At 53.1% G+C, this 18,349-nt stretch overlaps 1 protein-coding gene across 3 annotated transcripts in view; it reads left to right on the top strand.

Annotated features, from left to right (window-relative positions):
* The first annotated feature begins 2,083 nt into the window (after nt 1–2,083).
* CCND2 (cyclin D2) overlaps nt 2,084–18,349 on the top strand; it is a 31,025-nt gene continuing 14,759 nt past the window's right edge. Inside the window, exons 1-6 of one of the 3 annotated variants that reach the window (XM_045554565.1) lie at nt 2,328–2,364; nt 2,617–2,785; nt 3,284–3,517; nt 5,255–5,470; nt 8,041–8,200; nt 17,305–17,453. In XM_045554565.1, the coding sequence (XP_045410521.1) occupies nt 3,323–3,517; nt 5,255–5,470; nt 8,041–8,200; nt 17,305–17,453 (720 nt within the window). In that variant the 5' untranslated portion in view covers nt 2,328–2,364; nt 2,617–2,785; nt 3,284–3,322. Of the gene's footprint in view, nt 2,786–3,035; nt 3,518–5,254; nt 5,471–8,040; nt 8,201–17,304; nt 17,454–18,349 lie in introns of those variants that run through there. The other 2 variants (XM_045554564.1, XM_045554563.1) reach the window with 2 other exon arrangements.

Below are 18,349 nucleotides of genomic sequence, written 5' to 3'. Positions count from 1 at the left end.
ACTTTTTTTTTCCACGGTGGCCAGTTTTGACTTCAAAGCCAGAGCACAGGCGCTTGCGCTTTTTCTTTAGACCCAAGTCTACACTCAAAGAAAATGCGCACCTTTGGCCAGAAGGCAACGTGCTTTTTCCCGCGTGCTAGGTGGAGTGCTCTTTAGCTAGGAATTAAGGCTTTAACACATGGTTGGAGTGGCGACCCAAAGGGAAAACCGCTTCCAGCCCAAGCCTCCGGAGACACGCCTGCCACCTCCGCGCCCTCTCCGCGCCCCACCCCACGTGCCGAGCCCGAAGAACGACCCGGCACGGATGCGCCGCGCGGTTCACGTTCGGGAACAGTCCGTGATCGGAAGGGGAAGTGAAGGGGGAACTTAAAGAGGCGAGTTTGCCACGCGGGAAGCGCCCGAACTTGCGGGTCCCCTTGGATGAAGAGGGCCGCCGGGAAGGGTGGGGGGCGGTATCCGCCCGCGACCCTCTCAGCGCCTCCCCTGCCCAGGCCACCTCGACTCACTCCCCCAGCCGCCCCCCTCCCCGCTGGAATTTCTCTGTAAAGCAAGACGGGGTGGGGGGATGGGAAAGGGAAGGGGCGTGAAGGCCCTCGGCTCACTCCAGGGACTTGAGGACTCGCACCCAGGCTTTCTCCTCGGCGTGGGCCAGGCCTAAGGGACGACCCCCCGCCTCTTCCCCGCCCCCCTCCCCCCGAGTTCGGGAGGCCCGGAGCTCGAGATGCTTCCCGCGGGGAGGCGGGTGAGGACCGCGGTCGGTTAGCTATCAGGGGTGTCAAGGCTGGAAGCCCTCGCCAGCTTCTGTCCTTGCCTGTCGGGTTAGAGTTATACTTGAAAATACCTCTCTCACTTCCCTTCTTTGCTCCCCTCTCCCCGGCACCTTTCTTTGATCCGCTCAAAGGCGGCGTAGGTGAAGTTTAAGTGATTCCCTTATGGGGTCTTAAAATGTAAGTTCATGTATTTATCCGGAGTGACTCAAAAGCTTAAGTCGGGAAGTCCAACTTGACTAAAATCAATAGGTGATTGTTAGGGACACCAGCTGTGTTCCGGTGAGCGCGGTCCTCAGCCCGGGTGTCATCCGCTGCGCCGGACTGTTTCATTTTGAGTTTGCAACTTGGGTTTTTCAGTGAGCTTTTTTTTCCTTCCGAAGCTAATGGCTTCCACAGCAATTAGACATTTTCCTCGCCCGCCCCTTCCCTCCCCTTTCTTTACATATACTAGATTGGATACTAATTCCTGCAGCTATTGATAAGGCCAGGGGCGCCCCGGCCTCCCCCCGCCCGCGCCCGCCCGGGTGCCGGCTCTCTCTCCGCCCTCCCTTGGCTTCCTTTTGATGTAGCGGGGAACGCGTCCTACTGAAAAAAAAAAAAAAAAAGAAAGAAAAAAAAAGTAATCTGCCCGGTAACAATCAGCGCGCAGTAGCAGGAGCCCCAGAGCTATTGGCTATGCAAATAGAGGGAGGGGAGACGGCGCCCCAAACTCTTACTCACCCTTTTAAAGCGATATCCCCCTCCTCCCCACCCACCCCTTCCGCCCCACCCTCGTTTAAAGGGGCTGGCTCCCGAGCCCGAGTTAATCGCTTGCACCTCGGGTTTACTCGCTCCCCTCCTCCGCCTTGCAGGGAACCCAGCATACAGCTCACACCCAGCCCCCGCCACCCGCCCCGCTTGTCTCCTCGCCCCTGTTCGGGCCCCCTTTCTCGGTGAAGGAGGTCCTTGGTCGGCCTCGGTGTGCCCAGACAACCCGAGCCACGCCATGCTGACTGCACGTGCCAGCGCGGCCAGCACGCTGGGGCGCCGGGCGCTCTCCCTGCTCTCCAAGTGAAATACACTGGCAGGGTGAGGGGTGGCGGGAGGAAGGAGGTGAGGAAACGCCATCATATCCCCTGTTAAGACAGCCTTGACTCGAGGATGCGTAGAGCACATGTCAGCCCGACTGCGCAGGCAGCGTCTCCACCGCAGTCCCGCTCCTGAGGAGAAAGCCCTAGCCGGCGAGTGCAGCGCGAACCCGGAGGGGTCGGCGAGGATGTGGGCGAAGGACAGACCGTGGAAGCCTTGGCCTCGGGAAAGGAAGGGGTGGTGGTGTTTGCGCAGGGGGAGCGTGGGGGAGCCAAACCTAATCACTCTCTCGCCCCCTCCCCTCCCCCTCCCGGGCCATTTCCTAGAAAGCGGTATCAGTGTGGCCACGCTCCGCGCAGACACCTCGGGCGGCTTGTCAGCAGATGCAGGGACAAGGAAGCGGGTTTTTCCTGCGTGGCCGCCGGCCGCGGAGGAACCGCTGGTAGCCCTACCCCCGGCCTGCGGCAGCCCTGGGAGCTGCACTGCGTCGCCCACTGGCCCTCGTAGCGCCCCCAAGAACACGATGGTTTGTGCTCGAGGGTCACATTCTATCAAGCCGGAGAAGCAGCTCCCCCCTCCCTCCTAACACCCACCCGCTCCTCTTCCTCCCCACACACATCTGCAGGGGGGCAGCGGGGACGTTTTTCTGATCCCTTTAATCGGGCTTTTGAAACAGCTTCGAAGTTATCAGGAACATAAACTTCAGGGACATAACCTTTATCTCTGAGTATGCGAGGTTGCTATTTTCTTAAACCATCCCCCTTATTTTTCACTTAAGGGATCTGTTTCTAAATTGAGCTCACCCCATCTTCAAGTAATCTACCCTCCGTTCCTGATCTTGGGTACATGGGCAGGAGAAGGTTTTGAAGAAGCCAAAATTGGAGGGTCGTATTTTGGCACGATACACCTACAGAATATGCAAAACTAAAGGGAATAAATAGGAATTGGTGGGTTTTTGTGGGTTCCCCTACCCAGGGCCCCTGGCATGCGGGGCTGGATGGAGGGAGAGGGGTGGGGGGGCGGGGGGCCGCGTTTGAAGTTAGGTCGGGCCAGCTGCTGCTCTCCTTAATAACAAGAGGGGAAAGGAGGGAGGGAGGGAGAGATTGAAAGGAGGAGGGGAGGCCGGGAGGGGAGGAAAGGGGAGGAGGAACCGCAGAGGGGAGCGCGACCAGAGGGAGGAGAGCTAACTGCCCAGCCAGCTTGCGTCACTGCCTCAGAGCAGAGAAGAGCGAGCTTGGGGAGCGAGACAAGTTTGAAGGGGAGGACTGGTGCGAGTGAGGCAGCCCCCGCGGCTCTGCTCGCCCACCGCCCGACCCTTTCTTTCCTCTCTCCTCCGGCTTCTCTTTCTGCCCCCATCTATTCCCTGAAAACCCCCTATTTAGCCAAAGGAAGGAGGTAAGGGGAACCCTCTCCCCTCCCCCTCAAAAAAAAAAAAACTTTTTCAGTCCGAAGAAAGCAGAGGACCGAGTGGTCACCAGCTAGCCATGGAGCTTCTGTGCTGCGAGGTGGACCCGGTCCGCAGGGCCGTGCGGGACCAAAACCTGCTCCAGGACGACCGCGTTCTGCAGAATTTGCTCACCATCGAGGAGCGCTACCTTCCTCAGTGCTCCTACTTCAAGTGCGTGCAGAAGGACATCCAACCCTACATGCGCAGGATGGTGGCCACCTGGATGCTGGAGGTAGGTCTGCCCGCGACGCTGACTAGGAGCCACGGCCCCCCCCGATTCTCGGCCCCCCACGCAGGGACCCTAAGCCGGGAGGGCAACCCTGGTGTCGGCCTCCCGGCTCCTGTGCGCGACGTTATCCCGCGCCCTTTGGCGAGTCGCGCGGCTTCATTTCTGTTCCTTGCGGGATTAATTGGGGAGGTGCGGGGGGAGAGAGAGGAAAATCTGGGAGAAGCGAGGCTGTCTTGGGGCTGGGGTGGGGGAAGCATCCCGCGCGCGTGTGCCTGCATGTGGCTTCCTCTTCTTCCCACCCCCATCCCGACCTGTCTTCTGCGAAGCCGCGGCTGCTTTCGGTGCGGCGACGAAGGGAATAGGAGCGTGAAATTGGGACCCACTGTAGAAAATCAGCCCCCCAAAAGGCCAGAGCACATTTGTCCTAGCCTTAGGTCCCCGCATGTGGTCGCGACTCCGCGTTGGCACTTCAGGGGGGAGGGGGAGGGAGAAGGAGAGAAAGGGGGAATTCAGGAGCCCCGGAAGTCACAATGAAGAAACGTGTTTTAGGGGAACCCAAAAGAACCACTTCTTTGCCCCAGCTCCGAGGCTCTGCCGAGCGAGCTGTGTGCCCACGTATGCACAGCCTGGACCTGCCGTGGTTTCGCCATGTTGCTTTGCAAACTCCGGTTGGAAAGGCTGGGAAACGTCGCCCTCTCGCCCTCGCACCCCAGTATCCCGGCCACCCCGCTTCGAATCGTGCCCTTGCCCCCAGCCCCCACCTCACGAAGGTTACTTACAGTTTGACTTTCCAGCTTCCTCGGTGCGGAGATTTGGGTGGGGTAGGAAGGGGGAGGGGGTGTGTGTAGGGGGGATATCGGGGCACCCCTAAAGGAGAGGTCACAGCCCCCCGGGCCTCTTGCCGGGCTCCCTGTTCCCTTCTTTCCCCCAGCTCGTCAGCGCGTTCCCCAGTGTCTGCCCTTGTGGGCCGCAGCCGGACACTCCCGCCGCGGCTCTCACCCCTCAAGTTTCCCCCAGGGATCCAAAGCCCCAGGGGTCGAGATACAGACCTTTCTGGCACCGAAAACCTCCGTTTCGGGAAGCCAGGATCCTCTTTGGGGTTTTCACGCCAAAAGGGCTTTTCTAGGATATTTCCTCGATTTTTAATTATTTTTTGAAAGCGTCCCCCCCTGCTCGGGCTCCAGCTGCCGAGGCTGCGGCGCTCTTCCTCCTCCTCCCTCCCCCGCGCTCTCCGCCGCTCCCCACCCGCCCCCCCGGCAGCGGCCCCCGGCCGCAGGGACGCCCCCGGACATTTTTTCCAATTGTCGGGAATGATAGAGCAGGATCTGGGGGTCCGGACGGGACCAAGAAGTGGACCCCCGGAGCCTCCAGAATATTTTTATTGATTTTTTGAAAAGATGACGAAATCCAAAAAAGAGTGAGTGAGTTAGAGTGCGCAAAGGAGCGAGGAGCCAAAGGGAGCGTCGCGGGGCTGCGGCGGCTACTGCGCATTTCTTTCACTCCCCGTTTTGGATCTTCAATTCACCCCCTTTTTTAGGCTCCCCGGTAATATCCAAACACTGAGGGGCTATTCCCACTTACCCCAGCCTCCTCGTCTTTATTCTTATCACACATTATGCTCCCCTCCCCCTCCCCACAAATTTTTTTTTGTTTCTTATAGATCATGTTTTTTCATCCTTTTTCTCTTTTTCTGATGCTACTTTCTCTCCCCCCACCAACCGTTTCCCACTCCCATTGCAGGTCTGTGAGGAACAGAAGTGTGAAGAAGAGGTCTTCCCTCTGGCCATGAATTACCTGGACCGCTTTTTGGCTGGGGTGCCGACTCCTAAGTCCCATCTGCAACTCCTGGGTGCTGTCTGCATGTTCCTGGCCTCCAAGCTCAAAGAGACCATCCCGCTGACTGCGGAAAAGTTGTGCATTTACACCGACAACTCCATCAAGCCTCAGGAGCTGCTGGTAATGACTGTCCCCTTGCTCCCTTCCTTTCTGCCCTTCCCACTTTCTCCTGGCCAACAACATACCTTTTACCCACCACTCCAAAATAAATTCTCAGGATCCGCAGTTGCCTTGCCACTAGAATTTTCCTGCTTGGAGGAGATTTCTCTCTTAATACGAGATAACTTGCTTTTTGTGTTCCTACTGTGTGCCAGGCACCCTGCTAAGTGCTGAGGCTACATCCCTGAATAAGATCCTCATGGAGACTTGGGTTGGTGAGATTCATTTGCAGTGGTGTGTAACATGCATGTGTATAGGGAAGCGTGGAATATTTTAATTAACAGTGATAATATTTAAATTAAATTCCAAATTTTCAAACACTGAACTCTGAGAAAATAGTTGGACTTCTCAACACTCTAGGAATGTGTTCACATGATAGGAACATTGTTACGGTGTGTCTCCTAAGAACCTGGCGTTCAAAGGTAGTGTCTTACTTATCTGTGAAGTCTCCAGATACCTACACATAGTAGCTGTTCACTAAATATCAGCTCATTGACTTTTAAGCAAAGTCAAAAGTTGCCCTCTTATTGAACGAGTCTGAGGCCTGAGTTCTTAGCTCCAGTGGGAGTGTGACCTCTGCACAACCCCAGGGGTCCTGTCTTGACTCTGGTTTTCTGCCAGAGAACTTTTTTCCCACCCAGTCTAACTCCTTTTCCCTGCAGCTCCACACGTAAGACGGCCATATTGCAGCAGTGCTGGATGGAAGAGTGCCTCCGAGGCCCACCTTCAGTGGTTTGCACACCTTTCTTTGCACTGTTTCCAAAAAGGGCCCCCCTCTGCCCATCCCCTCCCCCTCCTCACTGGCAAGGCCTGCACAAAGTCCACAGGGCTGAGACCGGTTTCTTGAACTGAGCTCTTTGTGAGCAGCCTTCCTTTCTGGGGCTGTGCTGCCATCTAGTGGCAGACATGCGCACGGTTGGGGGCGGCATTGCGGAGAATGCAGAGGCCTGAATGACTTCACCTTTGAACCACTGCCAGATTTCAGCTGCTTCTGGTTTGGTCCGAGAGGCCCAGAAAGGTGCTTTCTTCTGGGAGATCTGCTTCCTTTAATAATGGTGCAAGAAGAGTGGCTTGGACTCACAATCCCCTTTGAGAAGGAAGGGTTGGGATTTAGGGGCACTCTTGAAGATGCTGACTGTTTAGTCTCTCCCTAAAAAAGACAATGCAGAGTTTAAAGCTTGTAAAGAAAAAATTGTTAGACTTGCAGACCAATCTGTTTTTTTCATGGGAGAGTAGGAAAACTAATCTTCATTTGCTTCATTTATTTTTAACATGATGGTAGACTGAGGGGTTCTTCAGCTCACCCTAATTTTTCCAGGACTAGCCAAGCTCATTTATATTGCTCCAAATAAACTTGGTTTTTTTTCCCATTCCCTGTCTCTTTATCCCAGAAGTTGGGATGTGGAGGAGTCATCCTGCTATGCAGGTGAGAAAGCTGAGGCCTGGGAGGGGAAGGGCTACACAACTAGTTAGCACTGCAGCCTGAGGGCTGGGGCTCTGGTAGCATCTGGCCCTTGGCTTAAACATGGAAGAGATTCCAGGTTCTTAGGGTGAATGGGAAAGTGGGGTACACTGGCGAGCTGGTCCCTGTGTTTCATTCTTCTGAAGACAACTGATTGATAGGCATATTCTCTCCCTGAGTGCACATACATATCTTTAAATTTTTATTCTTGAACTGTTTCCCTTTGAGCACAATTTCCTATAAGTGTCTCAATAAAGGAGAGAAACAAGATTTTTCATCAGGGGGGCTGCTGGTTCCAAAAGAGACAGGGTTGTGTCCTCCCAGGACTTGGACTGAGGGATTCTGTGACCAAGAACAAACACCTTCACCCTGCCCCAAGTCACCTCCATCTGCAAAGTGGGGTTGCTAATGACCATCCGGTCCTTTAGTCATGATGACAAAGGCCTGTGAAACATTTAGGTGAAAGGGCTGAATGTCACAACCCAAAGATTTCTGCATGGTATGTTAAAGGGGAAAGTTTTAACAGCAAAGAGAAAAATGGTACTTTTTGGCACCAAGTGAAAGCAAGGTAATTGGTTGCTAAGGAGTTGGGCCAAGGAACCCTATTTTGAGCTTTATCTGCATGCATCATTTTTCCATGAGGATTAAAAAGACTATTAATCCAGTGATAGAGACATATACAATAAATTATTACCAAAGGGCCACAATGACCTTGGCCGTATCTTATTATAGGTTCAACTTTCTGGGTGGGCAGGCAGCAGTATTGCATGGAAGTCAGGGTTTGGGGGCTTGGGGAGCTGGAGGGGAAAAGAAATAGAAGAAAACAGAATCTTGGCAGCCGATACCTGGGTTCTCATTATTTTCAGCTGAGCCTAACATTTGAAGCATAAGAAGAGCCATCAACAACTTCAAAGCTTTATGGGCACGTTGACAAATGGGCCCGCCTTACAATCTAGCAGCCACGTCCTAATGAGCATCATTAAAACTGGTCTGGATCCCAATCCCCAGCACCCACCACCAGGTCAGCCTGTGGGTTTTATACTCTTCCTTCCTTGCCTCCCTTTGCCAGGAGTGGGAACTGGTGGTGCTGGGGAAGTTGAAGTGGAACCTGGCTGCTGTCACTCCTCATGACTTCATCGAGCACATCCTGCGCAAGTTGCCCCAGCAGAGGGAGAAGCAGTCTCTGATCCGCAAGCACGCGCACACCTTCATCGCCCTGTGCGCCACCGGTAAGACTAGGCTGGGGCTGGGGAGGGAGAGCGGGGAGCTCTTTGAGAGCTGTCCAGGGGGAGACAAAAGGTGGTACAAACATTCATGTTAGTCGGGGGGCTTAGGGGAGGATTGGTCTTGAGTCATCTAGAGTCCGGAGTTTCATTCCTAGGTTGCTTTTTCTTTAACTTTATCTGAGCTGCTATAATCTCTTTCACTGCTAAACTCATAAATGGTTTATGAGGACAGGTGTGGCAAGGGGAAAAAAATTAGTGCCTGTTAAAATATTCTTTATGATGTTTAAAGTACTCTTTGAAGATTATATATACTGCTCACTGGTTGCATTTAAATCTTTAATCTTTTGAGGAAAAGGATGGCTTGGAGATAAGCCCAAGAGGAAATTTGGGGGTGGGGGGGCAAATATAGGTTAAAGGAACAATGTCAAGATAAATGTGCGCCTGCCCTGGTAAGTGGTAAGGGAGACCAAAGGAATCCTTTTTCACCATAGGGCACTTAGTGCTGGACGGGGGAGTGAACTGGTTGGCTTTCAGGAAGGGTTCAGTTGCTCAGCGCTGGGTTCTGATGTCCTCAGTTCATGTGGCCGTGTTTTGATTTTGGCTACAGCATTGGATGTGGCAAGTACAGCTGGCTTTTTCCATGTTGAAAGCTTTGGGTCCACCGTGTTACTCCCACAGTTGATACATAGTTCCTACTTGCCCATTTGCTCTGGATTTTCCTAATAAACTAAAGGCAGTGTTGTCTTGCTGCACTGAACCCTGGCCTGTTTCTCCTCTTGGTAGTGGCGGTGGTTACAGACCCTGCAACCTTAATCACCCAGGGGAGAGGTGTCAGGAGTTCGTGTTTTCATAATCAGAAATGTTAGGTAAAAAAACTGACCATCTGGGCAGACCTTTTGGGGTGGTTCTCCTCAGATTGCCAAGAGTAGTTAAATTGTGTAGGTGGGACTCGGGTTAACTTTTTTCAATACCTTGTTACATGTTACTCATGAGTTTGTACAGATGATTATATAATGTGTAATATAGTGTATATGCTCAAAAGGTCAGGCTTTGCTACTTATCACTGGGTGACCTCGGACTGGCTGTTTAACCTCTGTGAACCCCAGCTTCTCCATCTGCAAAACAAACCTGTTGATGCAGCATCCTGCAGCTTTTTCACAGGGGTAGGAAAATTAAAACCAGAAAGAGATGATGCACGTGGAAGTGTTTTGTGAACCAGGAGATGTGTAGGTCGTACATGCCATGGTACTAATTGTGAAAATGTCACCATCTCCTGTTTTAACCCTGATTTTAACTGTTCCAGCCAAGGTGGATATGATGACTTTCCTTCTCTGGCTGCCCTCACCTGTTCCTGGCAGGACCCCTGCACTCTGCACTTGCTGGCTTGAGTGTAGGATTCTAAGCCTTCTACTCTGGAGTCCAGAGGACAGGTTTCTGCTTGCTGGTTTTCTTTAGTCCTGCCCTTCTGGACCCGGATCAGGCCTCATGGCATGCACATGTGCCTCGTGTGCCTTTGTGGGAGAGGCAGTTGCCCTTCCTGCGGCCCTGGGGCGGGGGGAGGTTTGAGAGCTGCTGTGGACCCTTGCTGCCTTTTGGACAGTAGTGGTTCTTTGGCTTCCTTCCCTTCTCCTGCTGCCTGGCCTGGGCCCGAGAGGTCAGTCCCCCATTGACCTGTCATTTTGTCTCCCAGGCTCAGCTGTCCCTTTCCTCTCTTGTTATGATTCACTGTCGGGGAGGGGCAGACAGTCCTTTTTCTCTGGCCCTAGGACAACTGACCCCCGACCCTGAACTACCCCATTGCCCAGCTGTTGATAGCCAGAGCTCTGCTTTGACGTCATCTCTTGACCAACAGATCTTTCGGGGTCTATCCATCCCCTTCCTCCTCTCTGATCTCTGATTAGAGTTGGGGTGCTGAGTGGAATTACCCGAGTGTGGGCAGATCCCCAGATTCTGTCTAGGCCCATTCTCTAAAATTGGGGATCCCATCCCCCATCTGTGGCCTTCTAGCCCAGATCTTTGGGCTGGCTGCCAACTTTGGGGCCAGAGTAGGGAGCCTGGGATTCAGGGACTGAGGACAGAGGTCCGAAGGGAGACAGAAGCAGTCATGAAGACTGCCTTTTGGGGGTGCTGAGCTACCTTTGGTCAAGGGGTGGGGAAGGATAAGAGAACAAACACCTCTGACCAAATGAAAAACTGTGTGCCAAGTACTAAGCCTCAGGCATGGACTGCTCAGAGCGGAGGGAGGTTCTCAGAAGTTTTCCTGGGTCTGGGAAGGATAGGCCACCTTGCAAGGCATTTCTTTCTCCCTGATGGGCACTTGGGTTTGTGCAAGTGACTGAGTCATATAGAATTCCTCTTGCATGGAGGTTTCGGCAGTCAGCCTGGCAGCATGAACACTGAAGGCTTCTAGGGAGATGAGACTCCGCACACTGTGGCCAGGGTTTGATAAATGCGCAAGTGCCCAGGACTGTGTGTGGCAAGCAGCAGGCACTGGGTAACTGAGGACCAAAGGTAGGAGACATGGAGATCTTCCAGGCTGAGCTCTGCTCCTGACATGTCACACCTCCTTCCCACCAGTCCCGGACGTTCTGCCCTGGAGCTGATGAAGCACCTGCAGCCAGGCTCTGGAGGCCCACAGGGGATGGGAGCCGGGGTCCAGAGGAGATGGTAGCCAGCCTTCCGGCTGTGTGGCTGGCTGGTTGATGGGAAAAGCTGGTTGTGAAAGAGCTGGCAGTCGTTCTGCAGAGTGTGTGGAGAGCGTATGTGTGTGTGAAAGGGGAGGAGAGAGAGCGGGAGAGTGCAGAGGGGCCATAGAAAGGGTAGTGGAGCAGCAGTCTTCCTTTACTGGGCTCCAGGGTAAGATGGCGGCAAGGCAGAGAGGGGCCCTCCTGCCCTTCCCTGCTCAGCCTGAAATGGCTTCTTGGGGAGAGGAGAGATGGCCTCAAGCTGCCTCGTATCCCTGTCCAACGTGGGGAGATGGTGGGATCTTCATAGCTGCAGCTCCTGGCCCGTTTAATGCTGGGGAAGCAGGACGGAGCCTCCAGCTGCAGCTCTGCTGATAGAGCCCCCAGGCCTGCAAATGAGGAAAGAAGGCCATCTGAGATGACTCAGGATCGCACTCTGGAGTTGGGAGATTCTTGAGACGTAATATCTTGCTCAATAGACGATTCCAGTTAGTGCAGAAGAGCCAATGGCATTGAGTTTGAACTTGGCGTGGGGCTCAGGGAGGTGCCTACCCTGCCTCCCCAGGCACCCCATGTCCCCCTCTTTTTGCACTGGGAGCCCACCCTAAGTTGGTACTGCACACAAGTAGCCCCCTCCTGGCCTCCCCAGCCTGAGGCCTGAGCCCAGGGTTGACAGTGACCCATTGTGGTGTCCTGGTGCCCCCGGCCTGCCTGTAGGTGTTTCCTTAGTTTCCATCCCCAAAGTTCTAGGGGGGCAGTGATGGTCCAGAGAGGTTAGGTGACCTGGTCCTTGATCCAGAATGGGAGCTGTACCCTGGTGGGTGCAGAGAAGGGAGAATTGAAACCCGTCTTTCCACCTGTGAGCTGCTGAGCCACCTGCACAGCTCAGAGGTCATGGGCTGAGGGGAAGTGGCATGTTGAACTGGGAGCCTCGGTGCTTCCGCCGGCGCCCCTGGGGACCAGCAGTGTGGCGCTAGCTATTTCACTTCCCATCTGGCCGTGCGATGCATGAGTAGCAGGCTGCCTGTGTCCTCCCGCAGGCCTGTGCAGTTTCATTGGCATTGGCTTGTCGAGGCAGGCCTGCCCTACAAGCACGAGGTATGCTGACCCTGCTCCGGGGCAGATGAGGTGTGCAGGTCATTCATTCGCTGGCCAGTGAACACCTGGATTCTGGCCCCTTTGTCGGGGGCGGGGGAAAGCCTGACCTGAGCTTCCCCCTTCTCTGCCTGGGAGTGAGTCAGTCGCTCTTTCTCTCCCCCTAGTGGTGGACAAAAGCACGGCAGTCACCCCTGTACTTAAGGCCAAAATGACCTTAACTGGGCACTAAGAAATGCTGATACCAAGCTGGTGAATATGGGGCACTTCTCACTGCCCTTGCCCAGATTAGGGAGCCCAGTGGGACCCCTAGGGGCTCCTCTGGCATCCTTAGGAGCTTGCTGGTGCCTTGGTGGGGACCAGGACCCTTTTGACTCCTGAGGGGCTTTTCTTCCATCGTGATATAAAAAACTCCCCCGCATTCTTTGTGGTATGTGGCAGGTGACCTTGAGGAGCTGCTCAACTTCTGGTAAGTTATAAAGAGCTGTGGATCCAGAGTCTGAAAGTCTCCATCTTACCCTAGGCCTAACACTCATAGCGAGTGACATTAGACAAATCACTTAATCTCCCAGGATTTCAGCAATTCACCTATAAAAGGAGATGTTTGAAACAGATGAATTTTAAGTTCCGTTTTATTAATACCTCACCATCACCACCGCCACCGTGAACAAGGATGCAAACACTCCAGGGCTGCAAGTGGTGCTTGTCCGTAGAGCTGGGATTCCCCTCAGGTGTGTCCCTTGCCTCCACCACCTCGCTAGGGGGGCGGAGAGGAATGTCAGCTGCTCCTAGCATGTGGGCCTTGTTCCTTGCTCTGCGTGAACCACATCCGAACGAATGTGGGGTGTGCTAGGAATGTAATTGCCAACGTCTGTCTTTCATTCACTGTGTGTTCATGTGGTTTTTTCCATCCCTCTGTGGGGCCTCACTTTCTCCCACTCCTCACAAAGCAGCAGGAGGCTGTGGGGACTTGATGGAGCCATTTCTGGGACACATACACAACTGGATAGTAAAAGAATCCCCAGAAAGTACAGAGTCCTCAATTTTCCTGGCCTCAGTATTCGTGGCCTGCTCTGTGCATCTGCCTGCATTCCAGGGATCCACAATCCCGCAGGCAGTCCCAGTAGTGAGAATGGTGAGGATGATGGTGACATTTATTACTTACCACGAGCCAGGCCCTATGCTTTTACATGGGTTCTTTTAGTTAATTCTCAGAACACCACTGTGAGGCAGGTATAATTATTCTCCTCATTTGCAGGTGAGAAATTGGAGACTCAAGAGGGGTCAGGTAACTTGCTCATCTTCACACAGTTTGTAGGTGGTGGCACAGAGATTGAATCCCAGGCTGACTCCAGAGCTTACACTCTGAAGCAGTGAACTGCGTTGTTCTGGAGGTCTGCTTCGGTGGGAGGTAAGCCAGAGCTCAAGGCCCTGGGACAGCTTCTGTCCCCCATGGCAAGGTGTGTGGCTACTCCTGCTTTGCTCAGATCCCCAGATGCAGCAGCCTGGAGTAAGACCCTCCTGTGCGTGGTAGGAACTGGCGCCCAGTGGAGGCCATTCAACCGGCATGCACTGCGCCTTCCCACTCAGAGTCCTTGGCCCTATTGCCAAATAGAGAGTCTTCCTAAGAGGTATCTCCGGGGCTCCCTCTACTAGATGCCTCCTTTCTGTGAGAAGTTCCTTTAGAAGCTCCCATGCAGTACACACCTGGCGGTTATTAGTGCACCATGCTGTGTTGTGTCACTGTCTAATGAATTGGTACCCCAGCCTTAAGACTGGTGCCTTCCTTGAAGCAGGAACAATGCTTCACATTTTGGGGGACTCAGCCATGCTGCTGGGAGCGGGGGGGAGCACATGGTGATGACTCGATCAGAATGGATCACTGATCCGTGCATCGCTTCTCAGCTGTGGGAGCAGGAGGGACCTCAGAAGGCATAAGTGTCGCACCTGTCCTGGTGGGTGAAGAGGATAGACCCTTACCCCTAAGTGTGCCTTCTGTACAGCTTGTTGGTATTTTTGACTGAGAGACTTCTGAGAGATTCTTACCTAATTTTTATTTATTAAAATACCATGAAAAGAAAATTTTACAAGCTTATTCATGTTTCTCCCACCTAACAGGACAGGTTTCATTTTCTCCGTATCCTTCTAGTTCATCCATACGCATGTGTGTATATATGTATTTATATGTTTGTGGACAGTTGTAATCTTCATCAGCGCATGCACGCATAGAATTTGATTTTCCACTCCCTTCTCCCAAGTGTGTATTGTGAACATTTCTCCATCCTGTTGGGTAGCCAGGAATGGCTGCGAAGGCTGGGTGGAGTTTTCCACCGGTGAGTGCGGGTTGGCCGACTAGAGCTAGTAAGTACAAGGATGAAGCTACTACAAAAATGAAATGATGTTTTATTTCTGTGTTTTCCTCTCTGCTGTTTCCCCTACCAGTGGAGAGGTGGGTGTCCTTGAGAGTGGTCCTGGGGCAGTGCCTGGTGCCATGCAGAAATAGCGCCGCTCTGTGGAGAAGGATGCTTAGTGACTTTGCCGGCTGGTGGAAGCCGTGCTACATTCTGTTGTCTCTTGCTCTTTTCTGTGGGAGTCGTTCTTTCAGACCCTCAAGTAAGAGCTAAGCAGAGCTGGAAGGCACCTGGGAATTTATCCTGCCTCCTGTCTATAAACTCTTGACCTGAGCCACAAGGAAGAAATATGTTTTATAACACAACTCAGGCTACTAGTACAAATATATCAAACTGATACAAAAGTTTCCCCAAACAATATTTGCTTTTGCTACATGCAGTGCCTTCTGATACTTTGTACCATATTCTATTCCACTAAAATAAGAGCAACAACAAAAAAATGCTGGTCACGACCCACAGATGAATTTCATGACCCATGAATCAGTTGCAGCTGGAAGTTTGAAAGAACACTGATCTAACCCAATCCCTTATTAGAGACAAATAGGAATCCAGGGGCTTGTGGGGAGGAAGTGACTTGGCCACGGCCCCACAGTCTAGACCCAGCTCGCGTGCTGATGTTGCCTCAGTATCTGGGGTCCAGAGGAAGACGCTGGTCTCCTGCTATAGCAGAGCAGAAAGACGGCACGGCAGCCAGCCTGGCCTCCAGCAGCTCTCCTTGTCTTGCTGGGGGAGCATCTGCCCCGCCAGTGCCACTCTGAGCTTCTGAGAGGGAAACCAGTTCCTGGGCACAGTGTTCTCCTCTTCTCCTGTTCCAGAGGACAGTGTCCCCTGAGGGGACACTGAGCATTTTCTTAGTAAAGCAAAGAGGGAGGTAATGTCTCCCTGTGCAACTCTCGTGCCTGTTCTGCACATGCCCACTGGCTTCCAGGGGTTAATTAAAGATCTGCCGGTGCGAGGGGTGCTTCCTGGGCTGAGGCCTGTGGCAGAGGGAAGGGAGGGCCGGGGATCCTTTCCTGCCCCGTCCCTGCCAGATGCTCCCACCCAGGGCCTTTGTGGGCCCAGGGCCATGGGCTGGCTGCCTCTTTGTGTTATGAATGTCACAGGGGGGAGCTAACGAGGTTATTGGGCAGAGAAACGCTCTCCTGTGACCCATGTGGAAGAGACCTACAGCAGAGCAGGAGGCAGGGAGGTTGGCTTTGTCACACCGTCCAGGGGACAGAGAAGGCAGAGGAGGAGCTGGTGCCCAGCAGGCTGGGGCGCAGCACTGTAACATACGGCCCTCAAGAGGTGGAACTGGTGAAGGCGCGAAGGAAAGCAAGCCAAGGAGACAGGCAGACGGCCCGGCTTGCTCCATGTTCATGGGATTCGGCCGAGATGGGAGGGGAGGGGAGGGGTGATCACGGTTCAGCCACCCATGTTGTTTCCAAGACTGCTGCTGACTTGGCGCTGGGGGCGATGGGCTCACCACTAAAAGCACTTCCATAGAAAGTGTTTCCATGGTGGAGCCTCATATAGGAAGAAGAGGAAATACTAGGGGCTCTGTTTTTTTTTTTTTTGTAGGATCAAGCTAATATTTTTGCCTTGCCCCTACACGCACCTTCCACTTCTCTGTACAGTAGATTCCCTGGAGTCATGCTAAGACTAGAGGTAGTACACACTGGAAGATTTGCTCCATTCTGGGACTGTCTTGTCATTAGGATGACTGATAAAACTGTAACCTCTCTAATGTATCAACACAAGGCAGGGGCACCTTAAACTCTCAAAGTCTCAGGTTTCTCATTCACAACATTAGGGTAATACTTGGGTGTACCTTATACGGTTGAAATGTGAATTAAACAGTATGGAATGTATAAGGCATTGTACATGTTGGTAATCGGTAGCCGTTAGCAGCAGTGACAGGTGCAAGGTGTGGCTGTCCTTATCTCCCCGTCATGGACTGAGCAGTCACTGGGTTGTGGTCACTCAGCCCCTTTGGGGAGAGCTTGGAGGAAAACAAGGTGTTTGGTCTCCCAGGCTGAGCCTTCTAGTTCACAGGAGCATCCTCTGTATTTGCCCTCAGAGAACTGGAAGTGGAGGGGGTTCAGGACCCTCAAATTTATCCTTATTTTGCACTTCTGTGTAGCAAACCACTTTTTTTTTCCTAGCAAGAAAATGGTGCCATCAGGCCCATGAGCCATAAAGTCTAGACCAAGTCCTGCATCTGATGAGGATGCTGCGGGTGATCTTTAGTGCTTGATTAAAACCCTTTCCTCTGCCCTGGTGCTCTCTGAGGATCCTTGCCATTGGGCCAGAAGTAATTGGGCGAAACTCGGTCCCCACTCAGTCATTCCCTGCATTGCGGCTTCTCTCACTTCATTTCCTTTTTTTAAATCAAATCCCTGTTTGGGGCCACGTTAGTCCTTGATAGTTACACAGAGAATATGGCAAGATCCCATGTGGATTATCTTCCTAAAATTTTTGTCTGATTCCCCCACCTCCTTGTACCTTTTTCTCCTTCCAACATCTGGAGCCCTTGGTTTCCTTCACTTGCACAGCACATGGGTTGTCTTACCTGTGCTGGTCTCGGACCTCCTCTGCTCTGTTCTCACCGGCACCTCCAGAGGAGACCACATCTCGCTCACACCGCCGCCCCAGCCGGAGTCCAGGGCAGTACCTTGCACGTGCTTAACCCCTTGTAGGATTGTGGAGCTTAGGGAGTCAGAGCCTTTGTCCTCTGTGAATTCATTCTGAGCACTCAGATAACCCCTCTTCCTTCCTTGCCTCAGTCTCCTCGTTTTAAATCTGGAACAGCCATGGTGATGGCAAATAAATAAAAGGCTTCTCCTCCGCCATCCAATTGCTGAGTATCTGCAGGCTGGGGGGCTCCTGGACCCAAGTTCTCTCTGTGCCCTGACCTTCTGCCTCTCCCTCCTTGCAGACTTCAAGTTCGCCATGTACCCGCCATCCATGATCGCAACTGGAAGTGTGGGGGCAGCCATCTGTGGGCTCCAGCAGGATGAGGACGTGAGCTCGCTCACCTGTGATGCCCTGACTGAGCTGCTGGCCAAGATCACCAACACGGATGTGGTAGGTGGCGACCACCTTCTTGGTTAAGACCAGATGTCTCGTCTCAGCTCAGGGAAAGAGAAAACTGATTTGATCATGATGTGTCAGAGGCATTTTTTTGGTTTCTCTTTTCTAAGGTCAACATCCATGGTCACACAAAATTCAGCAGGTGATGCCTCCTCTTAAGGCTTTGAAAGCCTGTGCACCATAAAGTACAGAAAAGAACTCGGCAAGCAGACACAGGGAGGGCATGAGGGCTGTTTATTAATTTCCCTCTGCGGCGTGGGCTTCCCAGTGGGTCTGAATTGTTGCTTCATTTCCATATTTGTACACGTGGTGGGGCTGCCTCTGCTCCACAGTTAGCACTCGCGTGTCCGCTCACACACGCCGAGGCTGTAAGGCGCGGAGAGGAGAAGGGACAGTTAGAGCCGGGAGTCAGCTGCAGTGGAGGGCGCAGAGACGCCAGCCGCTCACCGTGAGAACGGTGTCCACCCCTGGCAAACCTTTCAGTCACTCCTGTGCCTCTGTCTCTTTGTTCAGTGTAGCAATGGATCGAAAAGCACTTTTAAAAGATAAATTACCGTGCAAATTCAAGAAACTTAGTAGCTATAGATTTTTCCCATTCTGTGCGCCCTGTGGATGGCCCAGAGGCTATTACTTCTGGCTGCCGGAATTTGAAGCTCTGAGACCTTGATTTCAATGGGTGGGAAACTGCAGTCCTAGCGTGTCTGAGCCAGATGGTTCTGAGAGGTCAGGGAGGCAGTGGCTGTATTTTCCACAGGTGGCACACGGGGCTGCAGTCGCCAGCCTGGTGGAGGGGCAGTGGCAGAGCTGGGACTAGCACCTCCAAGCTCCAACTCCAGCCTGGACACTTTACTCTGCACCCTTGCCACAGCTCCTGAGATCTTGGGTTTGAA

Source organism: Lemur catta, chromosome 6 (genome assembly GCF_020740605.2).
Source record: "Lemur catta isolate mLemCat1 chromosome 6, mLemCat1.pri, whole genome shotgun sequence".
NCBI lineage: Eukaryota > Metazoa > Chordata > Mammalia > Primates > Lemuridae > Lemur > Lemur catta.
The sequence above is the reverse complement of the archived record's forward strand: the minus strand, read 5'-3'. Positions and strand labels throughout refer to the sequence as shown.